Here is a 23622-nt window from a genome sequence, read left to right as displayed (position 1 = left end):
TACTGTGAATTTCTTGATACTGAAAGTCTTGGGGGGTTTCTTGTTTTTGTTTTTTTATTTTTAGATAAAATTAATATATGAGGATTATACAGCTTGGAGTCTGTATAGTAAATTGAAGCATGTATTGGAGATAGTTATAATTTTTAACACTGAATCAGTGTAGACCTTTTTCCCTGAGGGACTCAAGCTACTGTGAGCTATTGCACAGAAAATACATTTTTGCAAGCAGGTTACCATAAAACCCAGATTTCATCTCCCCAGCTACCTCCTCCATCTCACCTTGGTGAATACTGAGGTGTTCCCAGGCCAGCCAAGAGATGTAATCTCTCTGTGGCAAGGGTGTACACCCTGGGGCGTCCTTCCGTTTGGACATGCCTAGAACACCTCGCCCAGGAGGCATCCTGATTAGATGCCTGTCCACCTCGGACGATCTGATTTCCTCGTGTCAGCATTGTTCCCACATCATCATAATTAATGTTGTTCCAGGTTCAACATTGCAAGTGACCAATCACCTTCTTAAACCGCCGCCTGTCCGCCGAATTTGAAGTCAATTTAGGATACTTTCCTTTAATAAACGGTAAGCATTATACATATGTTCCTCACTTGGCTTGCTGTTTGTTTGCTAGCGATAGGCTACTTGACGACAGCATTAGCTAACCAGTGTTCTCTAGACCAGCGTTCCCCAACTTTTTGGGTGTTTCGTGGCCCGGGGGTTGGGTCAGGCAAAATTGCAGTAGCTTCCCTGATCATTTTACAAACATAAGTGAAGAGAATCTGGACTAAAAGGCCTAGACTTATGGTTGTGTGCTGAATCTATGAATCAAACTATCACCTGGAAACATAATTAACTGGTCCATAGCTGTGAAACTGGACATGAGTTCTTGATTCTATGGAGATTAACAGTAATCCAGAAATTTACAAATTTGTCCTGGTACATCGCGTAAATGTTGTCCCTGAGACATCGCGTAAATGTTGTCCCTGGGACATCGCGTAAATGTTGTCCCTGGGACATCGCGTAAATGTTGTCCCTGAAAGGAATGACGTCACAAGAAGGCGATTGGTCACTTGCAATGTTGAACCTGGAACAACATTAATTATGATGATGTGGGAACAATGCTGACACGAGGAAATCAGATCGTCCAACCACCTCAGCTGTAGGAGCCATTCATATGACCCCTATGGAAAAGAAAACATCAGATGGAAAGAGCACCTGGTGGTTACACCTTAGCCCATGGGGGTGCACATACACACACTTTTTATATGTCTATACATATATAAATAAATGTAGTATGTATGTCCTAAGACGGCAACATGATGACGAGTAATGCTACAAGAACTCTACCACATACATAGCAGATATAAATGGCAAAGGACAGAAGTTCAAGACATTCCTGATCATAGGACAGATATGAGGCAGCAATAAAACTCTTAATCTTATCTGCACATATCTTAACATTTCCCTCGTGTGCGTTAATGCTTTATTTCAAGCCTTTATAATCTACAACCCTCAAAATATAGGAAAGAAAATTAGGTTTAAAATACAACCTGTTAATTAAAGTGACAGAAAACTGTTAATAATCTTTAACAAGAGTCAAAAATATAAAACACAATTCAAGACAATCCATCCAACAATTAATGAGATATTACAGCCAGGCATTTTTTCTTAAAACTAGACTGAAAGAAAACAAAAATTATCTGCTTTGAATCAAATTCACCTTCACCAGTTTTGTGTAAATCTGTGTGAACTCTAGCTAACCAAACTCATTATCCAGAAGACTTTTAATATCCATTTATGTTTGGGATAAAAGCATCACGTTTTTTAATCGTCCCAATAGCCGTGGCCTCAATGCTCCTGCAAACTAATCAGGAATAGCCCAAGGAAGAAAAGTAAACCCCCATCAACAAAGGCCCATCTTGACAACCTATTCCTTTTCTCCAAGGATCAACAAGTTATTGTTGTCTGACAAATTTCAGCTTATTACTTCATCATGATGAAGGCAATAAGCTGAAAATATGTTAGTCAAACAATAAAGTTATGACATTTCCTACACATGTTGCTGTAGCTTTAACCTCTGAACGTGCACCTTGGAAGTAGGTGAGGTGAGCATATTTCGGCACAGGGGACCCTCAGAGCTCTGTTGTCTCCAGAACATACTTGTTCCTGTCATGTGCTGTGTTTAATGACTGAAAACAGCCCACTGAAGGAACAATGGGCTGGGAGGTCAGTTCCTTCATCATGATTATATGCAAATTCTCATGACTGTTGATCAACAACAGTCATTATGCAAATGTACTGTTTAGAAGACCGGGGAAACCTGTAGTCACCAGAAACTGAAGAAGTCACTTGGATGAGTGACGAAATGTTTCTCCCACTGAAAACGCTACGTCCAGATGTACAGAATCAACTTTTGGAGATACATTTTATACTGCTGCTGCATGTGATCATAGTGTGAAATACGATTCATGCAATTAATTGCATGGGTTACTTATAACTTTATATCTGTATATGTAAAACCACAAATCTAAAACTTGTGTGAAAAATCTTGGTGCAACAATAAAAGAGGGCTTTAGTTTCACTAACTATATTTGTGCTGTAACTAAATCAGCCTTTTGGGATCTTAGTAATTTGGCTAAACTGGGATATTTTTATCTGGAGAAGCTCATTCATGCCTGTTTTTCTGTAGACTGTTGCAATGATCTTTTCCTTGGCCTCCCATATCACTCCAATTGTCGTCTCCCTGCATTGGCTTCCAGTAAAATACAGAATTAAATTTAAAATATTACAGATTGTTTATACATCTTTGAATGATTTTGGCCCTAAATATAAATCTATAGTGTTTAATGTATACAAACCTAGTAGATCTCAAGGTCTGCAAGATCTGGTTACCTAGCAGTTCACATATGTACATTTCTGTTTTTTAAATGTATTTTTATTATAATTCTTCCAAACAACCCATTGCCCTGTAGGAGGCAATGCCTAGTTATAGCCTTCGTAGTTGCCACCATAAACATTTTCAATAAATATCTATTGCATTTGGGCATTTTGGAACCAGCTACCCATTGCGGTCACATCGTCTCCAACCCTAGCTATTTTGTAAAGAGCACAGCTTTAGATTCACGGTTGCTTTTAACTAACAGTGTAGCTATGCCATCGCCCTTGTTTTAATTTTTGTTGTTTTTATTGTTATTGCCGTTATTATCTTTTATCTTGGATTTTGAATTTATCTTGACTAGCTGTGGTGTTTGAAATGTGGTGAATAAATAACTTATCTCGCCTAACCCCCAATTACATGTAATAAAGAACAACAACAAAAACCTTCTAATTTGTGATTGGACTAATCGCATCACATGTCAGGTTAAAAACCGGGAAGTGCCGACCTGCCTGTAAATCAGATGTGTTTGTGAAAGCTGGGGGGATAATAAAGCTGCAGGAAAGATCAAATATCCGTCCGATTCTTGCTTTAAGTTTAATGCTCCATGTCAAAAGAAAGTAGAATGCAAAAAATAAGCTAAGCCTGGCTGGTGATTTCATTCGCAGTGCTAGATTTGTACAAACAAACAAACAAACAAACAAACAAAAACAAAAAAACTCGTTCATTTCATGGTTAAATTTCGTGGTTAAATTTGTTGCGCGTAATGTGATGCTCAGACTTGGGGCGGAAGTTGTGAAACGTGTGTGTGTGTGTGTGTGTAGGTGGGTGAGCCTACAGTGAAGAAGTGATGGGCAGGGGAAGAGCCGACTCTCAGAGAGGAATGAGAACTTGTCGGGGATGGCGGACAAACCTCCGACGCTGGTCGTGAAGCTGTTTGCCGCCGGGTTTTACGGTCTCAGCTCGTTCCTGATCGTCGTGGTGAACAAGAGTGTCCTCACTAACTACAGGTAACGGCATAGCGGTAACGCCTGTAACGGTTACGGTCGATAAGCTGTTTCCATGCTAGCTAACCTAGCTTGTGGAAGTTGTGCAGGCTGAGCAGAGCAGGCAACACCACGGTGCTGATTAGCCTAACGGCAACTTTTATCCAGTGATGGTAATCTTGTGGTTCACACTGCAGGGAGCCTCTCTTTCTGTTGCCTGTGTTGGGCAACATTTTAACCCTTGAGTGTTAAGTACGAGGTTAGCTTACTAACTACAGTGTGCTGAACTTCTAAAGCATTAAAATTTACTGGAGTTTCATCTACTTTTTCAGGTTCCCGTCGTCGATATGTGTCGGAATAGGACAAGTACGTGATACGTGTAACTTCTTCTTTTACGTTAACCAAGCTGACACCACACCTTAAAACCAGGCAGGTATCGACACTGATTTCTTCATGAATCTCTGTGCAGATGTTAGCCACCGTGATTGTGCTGTGGGTGGGCAAGGCTGCAAGGGTGATCAGCTTCCCAGACTGCGATGAGACCATACCTCGCAAGGTGAGATATTCTAAATGAAGAGTACCAGTCATTTATTACTAGTTTCCAGAGGTCCATATGCAGTCTGTTCATCTCTTAATAAACAGTCCAAATATCAAATGCAGAGGCCTAACATGTATAATTTGGCCAATATAAGCAACTATTTTCCCATTAATAGCATATCAGTATTGACATATATTAAAAAAAAGAAAACAGATTCATTAGAAATAGTTTAGCAGTGTCTGCAGTACCTGAAGTGACTGTGGTTTAGAAAGTATACAGAGTTATTATCTTTTAATTGGAAAGGTATAAATGTTTTTGGGCTAAATATTGAACCCCAAATTGTGTGACACATTAAGCACTGTACACATAGAGTAAGTGGCTTGTAACCTCAAAGCATTTATGCATTAAGTCAAGCTGTGTCTAACTAGATTTTGAAATATATTGCTGAAAACTAGCATACTCTATATGCATTAGATATATTAGCCTTTATTTTTTTCTTCACCCTTTGAAAAATGGCATTGCCCCCCCCCCAGAAACTGGAATAGGTCAGGTTTATGGTGATCGCTGCCTGTCCATCAGAAAATTCATTTAACCATGCTGGAGCTGTTCCTACTTAACAAAACCTCCCTATCCTTTTTTTCCTTTTTTTTTCCTAGACATTTCCTCTACCTCTCCTGTATGTGGGAAATCAAATCACTGGTTTATTTGGAACCAAAAGGCTAAAGTAAGCTCCACATTTTGTAAAAATTCACACAGTTAAAAACTATTTGGCTATTAATGTTGATGTTTTTCGTTTAATGGATTTTCTGTCACCGTTTACGCCCTGGTGCACCAGTCTGCCCATGTTTACAGTCCTCAGGAGGTTCTCGATCTTATTCACTATGCTGGCCGAGGGATTTCTGCTCAAGTAAGATCCCACACAACAGATAACCTACTTTTCTTCGCCATTTACTGGTCCTTTTTTTGTTCGGTTCCAGTTCTAAGTGGTCATATTGAATTTCTTTACTGTATTTAATTTGTGGCAGGAAGAAATTCTCCAGACCAGTTCAGCTGACAGTGTTTACAATGATCCTTGGGGCATTTATAGCCGCGAGGTAAGTTCTACTAAATCCAGGTGTGCTGGCTGTTAACCAAGATTTACCTTCACTACAAAGAGGTGCTTTGTCGGGATATAGGTCCAAGTTTAGTTGCCATTATCTTCAAGGAAGTTGTAAAGGAGCCCTGCCTAAATGCAGCTTAACTACAGCTTAAATGTTAGCCAACTGAACACATTATTTATTTTCTTGACACTTTCGATTGCCCTTTCTTCTTTCTGATCCTAGTGCTGACTTATCATTTGACCTGCAAGGCTACATGTTCATTCTCCTGAACGACATCCTGACTGCAGCCAACGGAGCCTATGTAAAGCAAAAATTAGACGCAAAGGTATGTGATGGCAGCATCTGATGAATAGTGACCATTGTTGGGTGGGAGCTGTATTTGGCATTGAGCTGATTACGTGTGAATGTAGAGAACTCGAACTGTCCTTCAGTATCTTGCTCAAAAGAACTTGGCGTGTGGAAATACATTGAGTCAGTTCTTTTTACTCCCACTAATTTGATTAGATTAAGAGAAAATATTTGTGATTCATTGTTTTGGTAAAATATCATTGTGCTTAACTAAACATTTTTTTTTTTAGATTAGTCTTCAGATCTGTTTGGACTGACTCCGAAATGTCTTGTTTAAGCTCGTTCAAGTCATATTTAATGTCACAAGGGCAAACTGAACTACTCAGTTCTCACGTTTCTGCAAGGGCCGATCCAAATTTAGTGTATGACGCCTATGGAGCGCCATCTCCTAGGACTGAGCTCCAACTACGAGAGGGGTGTGTATGAGTGAGGGGGTGAAGCCGATGAAGCCATGTGAAACAGAGCATACACAAGAAGTCTTAGGTGGTGCCATGCATGACATCTGTATGCTACTTAGTGAGGAATGCACTGAAAGACCTGTGAATAGCACTCTGTTCTGGCTCTGCATATTACTTGTGTTTTCCTGTTGCTCCCTTCCCACCTGCTTTTCTACCCTTTTCATTTTTTCAGGAGTTGGGGAAATATGGATTATTGTACTACAATGCATTATTTATGATAATTCCCACTCTGCTGTTGGCTCATGTGACTGGAGATATGCAGAAGGTGAGGAGTTAGCATTTATTATTCTACTTCTACTACTTTAACACTATATTTGTTAAATTAATGCTTTTTTTTTTTTTTACCAGAGCTGTTATGATTTCAGTACCGACCGGTTATTGCTTGGTTTAATTCTGCATTTAAGTGAGCGAACATATGTCTAAGCATGGGTGTGTGCCGTAAATATGAGCTGTCTTTTCATTTGGTCAGTGTTGGCAGACATTCTGGGTTGCCCAGCTGGGGCCCAGCAGCCAGAAAGGCACAAAGATGCTATTATGCACCTAGCAGAGTTATTACAGCAGCATCAAGTACTTCCCTTGACTGAGCAACCACCATGGATATAAACTAAAACGCCTCAGTTTTTAGGCTGCTCACTTTCTTTAAGTGAATGCGTGACATTACACATCAAAAACCACTAATGTAATATTTTACTTTACTAATCAAACGTGTTTCAATCGTTTTTTTCTTTGCTTTTAATGCTGACACAAATATAATGTTTAATGTATTTGTTAGTTGTCAGTTTGTTTCCCATACTCTGCTTCTCCTTTCAGGCAGTGGAATATGAGGGCTGGTCGGATGCATTGTTCCTCACCCAGTTCACCCTGTCGTGTGTCATGGGGTAAGTTACAGGCTTGAGATTAAATGTGGCATGCGTGAATTCACTATCAGTGCAACATCTGGATGATGGCAAATTTCTGTGATTTGCTCTTAGATCGGTATTGCAGTCTCAGTTCTGTCTTGCAGCTTGTCTACAATGTTGCATTAACATTTTGAAATCCAATTTCAGGCTCCAATAAACGTTGAGTGATTTACAACATGATTACTTATTTATTTTTCCTAGGTTTATTCTGATGTATTCTACTGTGCTGTGTACACAGTACAACTCAGCATTAACAACTACTATCGTGGGTTGTATTAAGGTGAGCTGCGTGCTTGAGGGAACTGTTGAATACAAAACAATGCAAAATGCTCAGGTTTGTTAATGTTTTCTCCATTTTTACAGAATGTCCTGGTGACATACATTGGAATGGTACTCAGTGGAGACTACATTTTCTCATGGACTAACTTCTTAGGTTTGAACATAAGGTAAACAGATCTCATGTTTCTCCTGAATCTGAGGGTTAAATAATGTCACCCCCTCCTCTCTGATACCCTGGCATAGACCTTCCCCTAGGGGAGTGAGAACTCAGGACCCGTGTAGTTGGAGCATATTCTCTGGTAGTAGTAGAATGCAAGTATATCCAAGTTCAAGTTCAACTTTATTGTCACTTCAACCATATACAGTTTAAAAATACACAGTGAGGCGAAACAACGTTCCTCCAGGAACCAAGGTGCTACAAGACAAGTTAGTGCAAAAAAAAAAAATATATATATATATATATATATATATAAAACACCCAGCACGCCCCTGCGGGCGGTTTATCCTTCAAGCTCGGGTCCTCTACCAGAGGCCTGGGAGCTTGAGGGTCCTGCGCAGTATCTTAGCTGTTCCCAGGACTGCGCTCTTCTGGACAGAGATTTCCGATGTTGTTCCCGGGATCTGCTGGAGCCACTCGCCTAGCTTGGGAGTCACCGCACCTAGTGCTCCGATTACCACGGGGACCACCGTTACCTTCACCCTCCACATCCTCTCGAGCTCTTCTCTGAGCCCTTGGTATTTCTCCAGCTTCTCGTGTTCCTTCTTCCTGATATTGCTGTCATTCGGAACCGCTACATCGATCACTACGGCCGCCTTCTTCTGTTTGTCTACCACCACTATGTCCGGTTGGTTAGCCACCACCATTTTGTCCGTCTGTATCTGGAAGTCCCACAGGATCTTAGCTCGGTCATTCTCCACCACCCTTGGGGGCATCTCCCATTTTGACCTCGGGACTTCCAGGTTATACTCGGCACAGATGTTCCTGTACACTATGCCGGCCACTTGGTTATGGCGTTCCATGTATGCCTTGCCTGCTAGCATCTTGCACCCTGCTGTTATGTGCTGGATTGTCTCTGGGGCATCTTTACACAGCCTGCACCTGGGGTCTTGCCTGGTGTGATAGACCCCAGCCTCTATGGATCTTGTGCTCAGAGCTTGTTCTTGTGCTGCCATGATTAGTGCCTCTGTGCTGTCTTTCAGTCCAGCTTTGTCCAGCCACTGGTAGGATTTCTGGATATCAGCCACCTCCTCTATCTGCCGGTGGTACATACCGTGCAGGGGCCTGTCCTTCCATGATGGTTCCTCGTCTCCCTCCTCTTTCTTGGGTTTCTGCTGCCTGAGGTATTCACTGAGCACTCGGTCAGTTGGGGCCATCTTCCCAATGTATTCTTGGATGTTCCTTGTCTCATCCTGGACTGTGGTGCTGACACTCACCAGTCCCCGGCCCCCTTCCTTCCGCTTATCGTACAGCCTCAGGGTGCTGGACTTGGGGTGAAACCCTCCATGCATGGTAAGGAGCTTTCTTGTCTTTATGTCAGTGGTTTCTATCTCCTCCTTTGGCCAGCTTATTACCCCAGCAGGGTATCTGATCACGGGCAGGGCATACGTGTTGATGGCCCGGATCTTGTTCTTACCATTCAGCTGACTCCTCAGGACTTGCCTGACCCTCTGCAGGTACTTGGTGGTTGCAGCCTTTCTAGCGGCCTCTTCATGGTTCCCATTCGCCTGCGGGATCCCCAGGTACTTGTAACTGTCCTCTATGTCTGCAATGTTGCCTTCTGGTAGTTCAATCCCCTCAGTTCTGACTACCTTCCCTCTCTTTGTTACCATCCGACTACACTTCTCCAGTCCGAACGACATTCCAATGTCATTGCTGTATAGCCTGGTAGTGTGGATCAGTGAATCGATGTCTCGTTCACTCTTGGCATACAGCTTGATGTCATCCATGTACAGGAGGTGGCTGACAACTGCTCCGTTCCGTAGTCGGTATCCGTAGCCAGTCTTGTTAATGATCTCACTGAGGGGGTTCAGGCCTATGCAGAACAGCAGTGGGGACAGAGCATCTCCTTGGTAGATCCCGCACTTGATGGTAACTTGTGCTATGGGCTTGGAGTTGGCCTCTAGTGTTGTACGCCACATCCCCATTGAGTTCCTGATGAAGGCTCTTAGGGTCCCATTGATCTTGTACAATTCTAGGCATTCCAGTATCCAGCTGTGGGGCATTGAGTCATAGGCCTTCTTGTAATCAATCCAGGCAGTGCACAGGTTGGTCAGTCTGGTCTTGCAGTCTCGGCTGATTGTTCTGTCTACCAGTAGCTGGTGTTTTGCACCTCTGGTATTCTTGCCAATTCCTTTCTGTGTCCCGCTCATGTATTGACCCATGTGCCTGTTCATCTTAGCCGATATGATACCTGACAGGAGCTTCCATGTAGTACTGAGGCAGGTTATTGGTCGGTAGTTGGAGGGGACCGGTCCCTTCTTGGGGTCCTTGGGGATCAGGACCGTCCGGCCTTCAGTTAGCCATTCCGGGTGTCTTTCGTTAACTAGCAGCTGGTTCATTTGTGCTGCCAGACGCTCGTGGAGTGCAGTCAGCTTCTTCAGCCAGTAGGTGTGAACCATGTCGGGCCCTGGTGCTGTCCAACTCTTCATACTGGAGACCCTTTCTTGGATATCTGCCACTGTGATGGTTACTGGACCCTGCCCTCAGATCCTCTAGCCACTGAGCATTGCCGTTATGGGTTGCATCCTTCTCCCATATGCTCTTCCAGTATTGTTCTGTCTCCAGCCTTGGTGGTGCTGTTCTCTTATTGTTCCCTTGCCACTGAGAGTACACCTTTGCTGGTTCTGTGGAGAACAGCTGGTTTATTCTCCTGCCTTCTATCTCTCTGGTGTACCTCCTCAAGCGGCTGGCCAAGGCTGTGAGTCTTTGCTTGGCAGTTTCCAAGGCCTCAGGTATGGACAGCTTGCTGTATTTCTTAGGCACCTTATTTGTCGCACCTTTCTGCAACTCCGTTAGTTGGCTAACCTCCCTCCGTGCTACTTTGATCTTGCCCTCTAGCCTCCTTCTCCATGGAGGGTACTGCCCCTTGTGGCTATTCAACTTGTAGCCAAGCATCTCACTGATCACTGCTGCCGTATTGTAGATCAGCTTGTTAGTGTCGGTAACCGTGGTTGTAGGTATTGTCCGTAGTGCTGCATTAACATCATCTAGCAGACCTTCTGAGGGTACTTCACGTAATCTTGGTAACCGGCTACGGGGGATCCAGGTTTCAAGCTTGGCCATGATCCTATTTTTCAGGTCAGTTCCTCTCGCACTCAACGATCCTTCTCCTATCGCACTTGGGGCTATGTACCCAATCTCGGGTGGGGGTGATGATATCTCCCCCCTGACCTGGCGTCCTGACTCCTCCTTGCCGTAGCATTTGTGTTGTACCTCGTCAATCTCTAGCTGTGAGAGCAGTCCCTTCTTTCGAATGTTGGAACACTGAGCTACTAGTTGTTTCGCCGTCATTGTGGATGTTGGGTATCGAAGAATCCATAGGTCCCTCATCCTATTCATGTAGCCCCTTCCGCCGGGGTTACTTGCGTAGTAGCATTCCAACAACGCCCTGTTTTCGTCCAGTAGCCCACTTTTCGTCAGGGTGCCCTGGTTCCTCAACACCTGACGCGGACCTTGTTGATCCGGGCGACGTCCGAGCCGGCATGCCTTCATATTTATCTGTCTCGCTCATGTCTGCGGTAGGCTTGCTTAGCATAGGGGGTCTAGCCTTAGGACCCTTACTGGATACAGACGCCCCAGGCAGGAATTGAACTTGCGATCCTCTGTTCCAAAGGCGTGTAGTTTAACCACTACGCTATCCAGCTGCATTTATTTATATTTTTTTTATTTATATATATATATATATATATATATATATATACACACACACATATATATATATATATATATATATATATATATATATATATATATATATATATATATATATATATATATATATATATATATACACACACACACATATATATATATATATATATATATATATATATATATATATATATATACACACACACACACATATATATATATATATATATATATATATATATATATATATATATATATATATATATATATATATATATATATATATATATATATACACACACACATATATATATATATATATATATATATATATATATATATATATATATATATATATATATATATATATATACACACATATATATATATATATATATGTAATCTGATCTGGGACACTTCCAAAGTGGAACAAAGTCCAGCTCTTCTGTAAGAAACTGGTTACAGATCCCAACTATATGTAATCAGTATCTCAACCCCATACACCACAAGCGTCACCAGAGAAGTTACAGTCCATGTATTGCTAGCTAGTCCTAGAAACTGAGGATTGGGCCACTGCCCCTCTGTGAATTGCCACCTTAATGTGGCAGAGGGGTTTGTGTTTTCCAAATATCCCAGAAACTATGTTGTGAATGGCAATCTTCCCCTGGTTGGGTCTCCTAAAGGAAACTTGGAGTGGTTCAGAAAACCAATATGAGCCAAAAGATCAATGGACCAGCTTATCCTGCCTGGGACTTGGTTTCCAGGGTCCCACCATGGAACTGGGAATGGCCCACAGGGGCCTGAACAGACTTAGCCTGAAGTAGTTACAAGTCTGCCCTCCTGTGATCCCACCACCTACAGGAGGGGCTGTAGGGGTTCAGTTTTATGCAGATTGGGCAGTGGTGCACAAAATGTTACTTCTGTTGAAGTATGAAAAATCTGATACAGAATCAGAAATGAAACAGTCTGATTAAATATAGCATGATGAGCACTAGCATGATAATTCTTGTTTCTCAGTTTAAATACAAACTGTTCTCAGCATCTGTTCTTCTGGTGGGAAAATAAAAAGTTTCTGTTAACACAGATAATATTGTATTCCAGCCCTGCGGGAATTCAGATGTGTCAGCTGGATCTTATTTCTAGTTCTACAACTTTGATGTGCTGTAGCATGTTGTTTTGATACAACATTTTCATGTCACCTCTCTCAATTTTGTTGCAGTATTGCTGGCAGCCTGGTGTACTCGTACATCACTCTTACAGAGGAACAGTCCAGCAAAGCAAATGAAAACACCAAGCTGGATATCAAGGGCAAGGTGGTTGTATGACAGACACTGGATTGTTTTTTTGTTTTTTTTATTCTTATGCTGATGAACAAAAAAAACTCTATTTTTTAGTAAAAGTGTAATTTATGGAGTATTTTGGCAGTAAAGGCATGGGATTGGTGGGAACAGTGTTTCAGACACTTCCGCAGTGTGTTTTTGTGGAAATGGAGCAGTACCATTGCCATGCCTCTCTGCTGCTACCATGGTGACGAAACCCTCCCAAGTGTTTGTAGGTTGATTTTTAGATAAGCTTCTTTGTTGTTTTTTTTTTTTATGTTGTATTTTGATACTGTTCTTGTGAGCTTTGAGAATAAGGGAGCATTAGGTGAAAAATATTTATACAAACATTTGATATTTAGACAGAACATTTAAAGTTAAATGTTGAGATTATGGAACACAGGCGCGATCAGCTGGTTTTACACATTGGTGTGTACTTATGAGTCAATGGGAATATTAAGGAAGTTATTTAAAAAGGCACAATCCTTGTTCTTGCCTTTCAGTTTTGCTGTTTACAAGGAATGTAACTATAGATGCCTTTCTGAGCACAGTGAGATGCACTGACACTGTCATTTTCCGTTTAACTCTTTGTCTCCATACTTTATTTTATTTTTTGCGCAAACACTGTCACACGCTTGTTAAAGACACACGTAACGACACTGACCGGACCTCATCCTTCAAAACAACTAAAGCGGATGGGCAGCAGGCCATCAGTTCTCATCAAGGATTGTGGCTTTAAATAGTATCGCCTTCTTTTTTGGGGTGATAATTTGAGATGACAGTTTACATTTTGCTCCTTCAGTATTAGAGAAAGTTTGTTGTGGACTCTTAAAGCTGTAACTGGTTCTCTCTATGCAGAATTAACAAACAGTATATATGGTTTGTTATTTGTACAAGGGGATCATTCGTTTGTGTTTTTTGACAAAATGTGATCGCACTTTTAACTGAGGTAGCATCTGCAGAAGAGTGACTAACAGCCACGCCTCCTGTTACAGTCATTGAGATTAATGTATGTTCCTGAAATTTGTTTCAGGGTTTTTATTGTTGTTGTTGTTTTTTTAAGTACTATGAGAGGAACTCTTTTTTTCCCCCTTCTTTTTTCAATTATCAGGTACAAGTGTCTGCTTTTAAAAAAAACAAAACATAAATATCATCAGTTTATATTTATTACTTTTTTTTTTTAGACTTATTAATTTGTAGGTGGAGTGGCTAGTGAATTGTAGATGCTGATCACATCTCAAACACAGTACCCATGATCTTGTAGCTGGAACACAATGTATTTTTTACATTAAAAACTCTTGACTTAATGCAGTGGTTGTTTGCATTGCTGTAATGTCATTCCAGCATCTAACAGAATGTTCAGAGTACACACTTGAGTGTTTTGTAGGATTGCGTGGTAAGATAGCATTTATGCTGAGTAAATGTTCAAAGTTATGATGAGTTACTTTACAGTCTTTGTACTTTTCAGACTTTGTTACTCCCTGGTGGGGAAAGTGCCACATTGATTACAGCAATGCAGGATGAAAAGACTAAATATCTGCCAGTTTACCTCACAGGTTGATAAGTTATCCTCCAAGGCTAAGTCCAGCTTCTCTAGTTCAGCTCCAACCAGAGACTCTTAGCTGTGTGCCTTTTTATGACACACCATAAAAATGTTAGCCAAACTGATGTTTTTTAACATCTGCATCATTAGCATTCCCTGTTTAGCCAGATTTTGTGTTTCTAAAGTAAAAACATTTTCTAGTTTCACAGAAACTATCAAAAACAAGTTTAAAAACGTTGATGCTCACTCCAAGTAAATTCAGCGCGGCTCTATAACTGACTGTTTAAATATTACGTTTCCAGCTCTTCACAAACTACAGTAGCATGATGGCGCCCCCTTCTGCAACACCTTTAATAAAATGCTGTTGGCCCACTTTTAAAGTTTTATACTAGATAATGTGCACTGAGATCTACTCTAAAACACTGTTTTCTCAGGAACGATTTAGCATTTTAAAGGCATAAATGTAGAGTTTAGTACGCACTAAGCTTAACAAAAGGGCTTCTACCTTAATTATTTTCTAATTTGCCACCACTAGGAGGCAGCAAATGCTGTAGAAAGCAAGATTTTGTTTTTCAGTTACCATCAAAGCCCTCACAAATCCCACTATTAACTCCTCTTAATGACCAGACAGTACAGAAGTATGAGTTGGCACTCTATGGAAGCATGTGGTTGGTACAAGTCTGTAAACCAGTGCTGCTCAATCCAAATATGCAAAGACTCCCAGAGTCAGTAATTTCAAAGTCGTTTCAGTCATACTTCAATCTAGTGCATGAAGCACAGAAGCAGGCATTAAGGATATATTCTCTCACGGATATAAAAGGCCAAGAGGAGAAAAACGATCTAACACAGCAGCTGAGCTGTTATGAATTACTTTTTAATAAGTATATTCACTGTTACATTGGCAAACTACAAGAAGTCTGATGGGCAGTACCACACAAGATCACCACAGCTAAGAAGAGGGCCTTGTGTGCTGCTGAATGTGGAATCTGCCAAAGGACCTCCCTTACCTAAAATCAAATGTATTTCCAGCACAAAGAACATCTTAATCAACCCAAAGAGCCTAGAAGAGAGCATATTTCTCCAATATTCAATTCATAGTTGAGGCTGGATCAGGTGACACTGAAACCTCCCTCAGTCATAGGCTGAGGCTCTGCTCTCTCCAGTGTGTTTTTAGCCTCCCCCCCAGCCAGTTGCACCAGTTGGTTGCAACTACCTGAGTCTGGTTCTGTCTGAGGTTTCTTCCTGTTAAGAGTTTTTTTTTTTTCCCCTCTTGAAGCTACTCCTATATAAATAAAATAAAAGTGAGTTGAATGGAAAACATCTTACATTGTGTGCAACATATTAGTGTACAACTTTGGAGGGATAAAAGATAGATAAAAGAAAAAAACCAGCAAGCTTTGGTTGAGGCATGAAATTTATAGAAAATAATTTGAATACAAAAAGTCACATGCTGAAACATCATGGATACAAACCCACTACCATTAACAACTCATGACCTTCTCTGACCTTGCAGGTCATAACTTAAATGAGTACAACTAAACCCATTACCTCAAACTTAAACTGTCATAAATATCCACAAATTAATGTAAAAGGTAACCTAAACTAAATACTCATACCACATTTAAATTGATATACAATATACACATTAAAAATCGGCTGAACTTACAGACAGCAGTGTCCTGTCTTACATGTGCAGCTATCAAATGTTGCATTGCTTTGTTTTTGTTTGTTTTTTTAAAAGTCCCACAAATGGGCACATAAAAAGGCACCTTCGTCAGTCCAGTCTGAACAAAACAGCAGTTTTAACATCCACACTATGCTGTAAATTCTCAATTATGGAAGTGCTGGTGTTAACGGCAGTTTTACATAGACATGTGCTACAAACAGAAGAAAGATGAAACACATTGATGCATTTCAACCAGGCAGGTACAAAAAGGAGCGACCGTCACTGGCAGGAAGGGATTTAACATTTCAATGTGCAAAGACACAGCTTAAAAGAAATGAGCACAGATCCTCAGTGTTCAGAGTGTGAAACAAAGACTTCAGAGATATTCAAACTATGACTAAAACAGCCTGATAAAACTGTAGTGGAAAAACACAACTTAAATATAAATTGATTTCACTTCAAGCCTACATAATTTTCCCCATAAAGAGAGTGCATAAACACCCTAATGTACAACAAACTGAGGTTTTATAAAATAAAGCACAAGGAATTCAAGATACAGACCAAACAATACTTTAAATCTTCACCATTATATACAAAATAATATTCTCCTTTTAGACAAAATGCAAGGTTCAAATTTTTACAGAGGCCATGCTTGGATATTAAGTGAAAACATCAAATGCAGAGATTCATTCAGGTCTTCAGACATTTGCTTACGGGTCTGAGTCTGAATGTATTATGATGTAATAATTATGTAAAGTGTTAGAGCTGCTGATTATAACCACAAGTAGGCAGAACCCTTGCTGGCAAATTAATACAGACCTGCCTGAGCTACAAGTCTAGATGTACTAGAACCATAGTAGTGTGTGCCGTGTGTACTAGCAAGTCTCCTGCCATATCGGATAGAAGAAAAGGGGTCAAATGAGTGTCTGCTCAACCAGCATCACCTGTGGTAAGTGCCAGTACAAGTGCCTTTCACACTGAACACATGATATCAAGTAATGTAGGATGCAACACCTTGTAGGATGTTTATCGGCCAAGGGAAATTCAAGAGGTAATGGAAACGTTACTGCACATGTATTAATGTACGTCTTTCAGTTTCATTGTGACATTCTGGGGGCACTATTATTATTACTATTACAGACATTTAGCCTAAGTAGACCCACATCAACTCAGCAAATTCCAATACTTTCAACCACATCAAAAAACATGTCCCCACACTATTTTCTGGATCAATGCATCACTAGACAGCAGATCACTACAACCATCAAAGCTGTTAAACAAAAATAGTTATTTAATGCCATTTGTCACCACTGATTTACACTGATCAACAGAACAATTATCTCAGCAGGAGATCAAGGGTCTACCTGTTAGACGACTCTCACAACTAGACTGACCTGCTGTACGGCAGAATAGTCTTCCTCCCTCGCCTCAATAAATACAAACGAGCTGTTTACAGTTTAACTAATGCACAGCACAGCTAAAAGCAGCGCCGAATGCATACCACAGTAAAAGTGTTTTTTCATCTCAACAGGAGCTAGGAGAACTAAAGATAGTACAACCTTGCACTCTGAAGCATGAAGCACACACGCACACCCACACAATCTTAAAGCAATTTAAAGGGAAGCTAAACAAACCTGTGACACTACCCTAAATATGGGATAAAAACTCCACCCAACCAGAAAGAGTGGGAGTGAGCAGAATTGGAGCAGTTTCCCTAACTAAAGGGGCCCTTTTGTTGCATACTTATAAAAATATCAAGTGGATTGGGTTGTTTTCTGATGTGGCCTCTTCTGTATTGCTACAACAAAGCTTAAAAAAAATCCACTGGCTCGATGTTACTATTAAGGCAACTGTTGTAGTGAAAGGAAATCTACAGGCTGCCGACACCGTGAACGCAAACTAGGTGAAAGTTGAGGCATTCCACACTGCACTCACTGACTCACCTCTCCACAAGCCTTATGAGAGAAACAAGGCAGTGTCCTTTCATTACTCCCAAAGGCGCTAGGCAGAGGTGGGACCAAGTCATTGTTTTGCAAGTCTCAAGTAAGTCTCAAGTCTTTATCCTCAAGTCTCAAGTCAAGTCTCAAGTAATGTCAGGCAAGTCAGAGTCGAGTCTCAAGTCACTGGTGTAAAAGTCCGAGTCAAGTCACAAGTCTGAAACTTTGAATTTCAAGTCCTTTCGAGTCTTTAAAAAAAACAAAACGAAAAAATAATGTTGCAGTTATGCTAAATGTAAATATTAGACCATGTAATTTTAAAATCTGTGTTTTTCTCAACACATGACAAAATAGTGAACTTAGAAAATATACACAAATTGTGAAATTGCACCTCTTTAAAATGCAGCTCAATTAAACCTAGCTCCAAGAATAATTTTCACCGACAGTTCTGAGATAAGCTGCATGTTATTCTTGGATGCGGTTGTAGGACCGGCTTTAAAATCGCATGACAAAAATATCATACACATTAAAAAAAAACTGTATCACCAACGTAGCCTGGACAACATTTGCTAGTTAGATGAAGTCAGCTATCTCATCTTAGCATATTTATATGCATATTTATAATCATACGGTTCTTGGAGTGAGTGCATACACTCATGAAGTTTAGTAACTTCAGGTCACTGCAACAAGCCCAGGTACAGTTTACCGACGGATGGGTGCAGGACCTTGAAACGCACCGTGTAGAACATAGGTGTCAAACTCTGGCCCGCGGGCCAAATTTGGCCCGCAGCCTAATTACATTTGGCCCGCGAAGCCATACCAAATTACTATCAGAGCTGGCCTACTGGTATTATACAGCTAATATATATATTGTTTAGTATTAAGCTTTGCTTGTTCCATATTCAGTTTTTCAGCAAAACGTGTTTGAGTCCATAAGAAAAGATTCATTCAATAAATATTAACGTTAGCCCGCGACTTTGTTCCAGTTTTGAAATTTGGCCCACTGTGTATTTGAGTTTGACACCCCTGGTGTAGAACGAAAGACCATCGTACGTATCATAAGTTTACCAGTCTCACAAATCGTCGTCATAAATACACATTCCTTAACCGTTTATTAATAGGACCTTTGAGCTCAACGGTAATTAATTAGTAGTGGAAATAATTTCTGGTACCCATCACAGAAATGTAGCAGTGACAACAATATTGTATGCTGTAATCGTACTGGGCAATTAGTGATACAAAAAACCTGTTTTATCCTGTGAATAAAAGTATATGTTTTTGTCAATGTACCATAATAACAGAAGCGAAACGCAATATTGTGTCAGGACAATTCACTATTTATGCACAATAAACAAAGGAGCATAGCGCGACAATTTCTGTTCAGCGCCAGACTTGCTTGTAACCTATATCACTAATTATGTTATGAAAATGACGTATTAACTACAACAGCAGACTGACCTTCGTGTAAATGCTTGGAGCAGACTAACCTATGAGCTGGAGTGTTCTGGGACGTTATATTTGATCTTTGAATGGCTGCAATCCAGGCCATCCGTCGCGTCTTTGTTACTTCGGAAACATGGCTCGAACAATTTCTCTTCAACGACGTAATCCGATAACAACCGATCTCTTTACCCGTCGGCTTCCCGTGGCTGTCATGCGACCGGCTATTGCAGTTAATAATACAACGGCTTCTTGACATTTTTGTGTTTCTTTTTATCGCTGTATAACTGATTTCAATTGAAAGCCTGCGTGCGCTAGTACCGCTTGCCACGAGTTCCCAGAATCCTTTGCGGTTCTACCCGTGAATGACGTCACATTTTCAATCTCTATATAATATGCATGTTAAATTTTATATTTGGGGTAAAATATCAAGTCTTTTCAAGTAAACCGGTTCAAGTCCAATTCAAGTCCCAAGTCATTGGTGTAAAAGTCCAAGTCAAGTCACAAGTCTTAGAACATTTTTTCAAGTCAAGTCTAAAGTCATAAAATTAATGACTCGAGTCTGACTCGAGTCCAAGTCATGTGACTCGAGTCCACACCTCTGGCGCTAGGAGGGGCAACTAGGCTTACCTGACATTTCATTGCACACTTTACAGAGGAAGACAATATGAATTAAATATATAAGTTATAGGTTCAATTAAAAAATGAAGTGTTTGTCGATTTGTAAGGGACTGATTTAAAGGTTCCAACAGTCCTGATGTGTCAGCTTTATAGTGCAACAAGGTTCTCGGCCATGTAACATAGGCTGTAGAAGTTACAGCCAATGCAGCAGAGGTTGCACAGAGAGGACAGCAGTCTGTAGAGCCAAAGGCGGCTGCTGAGGTGTCTGTATTTGACATCCGTCTCACATAGTTTAGCGTAAGCTTCACGGTTGGATGACAGCCCGATATCCTGACCCAGTCCGCATGCCTGCTCAATAAGATGCATGTCAGCCATAATCTCTGATGTCATTTGGCCAAACCACTGAGCATTGACGGCCGAAACCGTCACGGACACAAAGAAGATGAAGATCTGGTGGCAAAAGCAGAGAAAAAGATTTAGGAAATGTTTCAAAATGAGTGTCATGCAATGTAATGATATGATAAAACAAAACATACCTGAAAGGCTTCTTTGTCATCCAACATGTCACTTGGGTGATACACAGCATAGATAGTGAGGTTAAAGAAAGCACAGGCTGAACCGAGGTGGAGATAGAACGGGACCAGACGACTCTGAATAAAGCCGTACGTGTGTCTGTTCAGGTGGTTGTTCATCACAAAACCTGAGCAGAATCGAGGACATTAACTCCACAGGCAAAATCAATACTATTTTATTTAAAGAAAAAAAAAAAAAAGTTTTTTTATTATCTCACAGCAGTAACAACAAAGTCTGAAATCAAGTTTCATCTCAAAATTATAATTATATAATATAGATACAGGAATAGATTTACATGAAGAGTTTTTAGTGGCACTGACATAATATGACCACAGTTATACTAAAGAAAAGAAACATACTGCAGCGTTAAAGCTAACAGGAAGGTCAGGTCACAAGTTTGTGAAGGGCATTCCTCCATAAGCAAGGAATGTACACACCTTATAATAACAAATTCAATATGTGTAAACTTTGCAAGCTACAAAAAGCCAGGTGCAACCAATGTATTGCACTTTAAAAGCATTGTATGCTTGATGATTCTGAAACTAAAAGTGTGTCACAAACATCCACGGTATTGTTTTGTCCTCATCTTTCTGTCCCATGATATGCATGTGGTGGTGTTAATGAGTAATCTGGTGAAAGCAATCATGTTTAGAGACTGTAAAGTTACCAAGTGAAATTCAAATATGTCAGAATAGTGGCACTAATTTCTTTTAGTCATGGCCAAGTGATGGGCCTGTAAGAACCAAAACCTAAAAACCGAAGTATGACATAAATTGGGGTTTTGCAGAACTGTTACAACCCCCCCTGCCCCCGGACATACTGAACACACACTCTGATCCAATTGTGTCACATTCAGGATGGCTGAGACTACACTGATACCAGGGTTTTTTCTCCAGTTTTCACTAGAAAAAAATCTGTGCTTCAGTAATGATTATAAACTAAACAGGTATCTCTTTATTGACCACTTGTACTTCCTATCATTCTCTTATCCTGTATTTGTGTGCATGTTTATACCCACCTGAAACGAACGTGACCCAAATCTGCATCCCCCAATAAGTGGAGATCAGAATCAGCTGCAGTAGCTTCACAGTGAAGGTGGGCTCTTGGTCAGTGGGCATGCTTTCTCCACGGCCTCCCTCTCCTCTAGGATCAAGTGTGCAAAACAGGTAATGCTTTTTCTCCCACCACCTGGGGTTTTCCTCTTTTTCCCCCCTGAATGGAGGACTAGCAGGAGTACTCAGCTGCAAACATGCAAAATCAAAGTGCCATTAGCTACAAATGTTGGCTTTAAATGCCGAATTATCAGCAAATTATTTGCTACTGTGGCAAATCTTCCACAGTAGCAATAAACTTTTGACACAGCTTTACAAACAAAGCTTATCGATCTTTCCAAATAACAATACATGCAATAAACGATTTTAGAAACTTTCCTGTTAGGTTGCGGAAACTAATATATTTTCAAAATTAATAAAATTACGAAAATCGTACTAAATACAGTAAACCGACAACAGATACATCTTATTTAATACGTAGTTTATTTTAAGGAGCTGCAGAGGCGGTGTCTAATGTGTTGGGCATGAAAATATTCAGTTAATCTGGAACACCTCTGTTGCACATAAAACTACACAGGGAACTTCAGCTACAACTCAGAAGTGCTGTGATAATTTTTCACTCGAAGGTGGTTCGATAGCTTTAAGTTTTAACGAGTCGTGTGGCTTCTACAAATCGTCAAAGTCACCTTTACAATAATAAGTCACGGCTAACGAAAATTGCTGGGTAGCTGTAGTAACAAAACTACACTGACTGACAGCTAACAGGTAGCTAAGGTTAACTGTGTGACTCACTTTATAAAACGTTTACTGAATAGCTAACTGAGAGCTTTATAATGATAAAAGAAAGAAGACTTAATGCTATAAACAATGTGAAGAACCTACCTGTGCTGGCAAAAGACTGCGGGCGCCTTGCTGCAGTTCACTTTATAGTAAACTTACCAAACCGGCTGGCAGCTACTATCGCTGTCTGTAGAAAGGGCGGACCCGCGAAGATGTCCCCTGGAAAAACTTCCCGTGTAGTCTTAACAGCAGATACTCGTTCCCCCTCAACGGGTAAAAGTTTCCATACACTCTGCAGTAAGAAAAAAATAAATTAAAAAAATTAATTGTGGTAACTAGGATGACTTTGGAAAATAGCCCACTCCTCGTGTCCCTCTAGAAGTAAAACGATGTAATTTAATAGCTCATGACACTAGTTTTAAAGCATGATCTTCAAAATTAGCAAACCACAAATTTACAGACCACATAGGAATGTAGGATTGGATATTCTGCAGACACAGTCGGTGACCCCCAACTGTCTAAGTATGTGGTGAGTTCATTAATCTACCTCTGCATGTCTTCTTTTGTATACTTTGCAGTTGAAGGCAGATATTTTACTGCGGCTACATTTATCTATGATGTGGTTTAAATTGTCTCGTTTATCTTGTGTAGCCTGTAATTGTATTGGAATGCCTCTTGCAGTATTATCTTTAATGTAATCAGGTCTTACTTTGCATTTCAGTATAATCTCTGTTTCGATTATCAGCTTTACATGCTCTGCCCTCTGGTGACAGTAAGCAGCTACAGCATGTAGATGGTAGTCTGTAAAGTTGTGCATAGGTTTGGGTAAATGGTAAATGGCCTGTATTTGTATAGCGCTTTACTAGTCCCTAAGGACCCCAAAGCGCTTTACACATCCAGTCATTCACCCATTCACACACTGGTGATGGTAAGCTACATTGTAGCCACAGCCACCCTGGGGCGCACTGACAGAGGCGAGGCTGCCGGACACTGGCGCCACCGGGCCCTCTGACCACCACCAGTAGGCAACGGGTGAAGTGTCTTGCCCAAGGACACAACGACCGAGACTGTCAAAGCCGGGGCTCAAACCGGCAACCTTCCGATTACAAGGCGAACTTCCAACTCTTGAGCCACGATCAGTTCACAACCACAGGAGCAGTTCACAACCACACCTGTTCTTTTGAGTCTTTTCCTCAAGGAGAGGAACGGGACGTATTTTGGACACTCATTAAAGTAAACATTCCAGCCTCAATGTTAAATAAAAACAACAATGCCTCCTCAAACTCACTGTACAGACTTTTACCAGAATGACAAAACTAAATATGTTTCTGTTGTATTTTTA

The 23622-nt window shown here is 40.7% G+C and overlaps 2 protein-coding genes across 2 annotated transcripts; one reads left to right on the top strand and one right to left on the bottom strand.

Moving 5' to 3' along the window:
- The first annotated feature begins 3462 nt into the window (after positions 1-3462).
- slc35d1a (solute carrier family 35 member D1a) lies at positions 3463-13975 on the top strand. The gene is made up of 12 exons (XM_086283162.1): positions 3463-3880; positions 4189-4222; positions 4326-4412; positions 5051-5118; positions 5230-5301; positions 5420-5488; positions 5717-5819; positions 6473-6565; positions 7111-7178; positions 7401-7479; positions 7563-7645; positions 12569-13975. Exons 1-12 carry the CDS (start codon positions 3771-3773, stop codon positions 12672-12674), a joined length of 972 nt encoding a protein of 323 aa, XP_086139288.1. The 5' UTR covers positions 3463-3770; the 3' UTR covers positions 12675-13975.
- A 2629-nt stretch (positions 13976-16604) lies between these two features.
- On the bottom strand, positions 16605-22493 carry LOC147301189 (transmembrane protein 205). The gene is made up of 4 exons (XM_086283383.1): positions 22383-22493; positions 21467-21689; positions 20412-20575; positions 16605-20325 (listed from the first exon to the last, which is right to left on the bottom strand). Exons 2-4 carry the CDS (start codon positions 21564-21566, stop codon positions 20023-20025), a joined length of 567 nt encoding a protein of 188 aa, XP_086139509.1. The 5' UTR covers positions 21567-21689; positions 22383-22493; the 3' UTR covers positions 16605-20022.
- Between the last annotated feature and the right edge of the window lie 1129 nt (positions 22494-23622).

The sequence above is a fragment of the Aulonocara sp. 'chitande type north' Nkhata Bay genome, linkage group LG23, assembly GCF_057382095.1.
Source record: "Aulonocara sp. 'chitande type north' Nkhata Bay isolate Kocher_YH1m ecotype deep benthic linkage group LG23, A_spYH_male_GT1.1, whole genome shotgun sequence".
In the NCBI taxonomy this organism is placed as follows: Eukaryota; Metazoa; Chordata; class Actinopteri; order Cichliformes; family Cichlidae; genus Aulonocara; species Aulonocara sp. 'chitande type north' Nkhata Bay.
Note: the sequence above shows the minus strand (reverse complement) of the source record. Positions and strands in the feature narration are given on the sequence as shown.

What these genes read in the sequence shown, in the direction of transcription:
- slc35d1a (XM_086283162.1), top strand. Translation starts at nt 3,771, where the DNA reads ATGGCGGACAAACCTCCGACGCTGGTCGTGAAGCTGTTTGCCGCCGGG. An exon ending in AGTGTCCTCACTAACTACAG is followed by an intron (nt 3,881 to 4,188) that starts GTAACGGCATAG and finishes CTACTTTTTCAG; the next exon opens with GTTCCCGTCGTCGATATGTG. An exon ending in ATGAGACCATACCTCGCAAG is followed by an intron (nt 4,413 to 5,050) that starts GTGAGATATTCT and finishes TTTTTTTCCTAG; the next exon opens with ACATTTCCTCTACCTCTCCT.
- LOC147301189 (XM_086283383.1), bottom strand. Translation starts at nt 21,566, where the DNA reads ATGCCCACTGACCAAGAGCCCACCTTCACTGTGAAGCTACTGCAGCTG. An exon ending in TTGGGTCACGTTCGTTTCAG is followed by an intron (nt 20,576 to 21,466) that starts GTGGGTATAAAC and finishes GATTCTGCTCAG; the next exon opens with GTTTTGTGATGAACAACCAC. An exon ending in ATGACAAAGAAGCCTTTCAG is followed by an intron (nt 20,326 to 20,411) that starts GTATGTTTTGTT and finishes TTTTGCCACCAG; the next exon opens with ATCTTCATCTTCTTTGTGTC.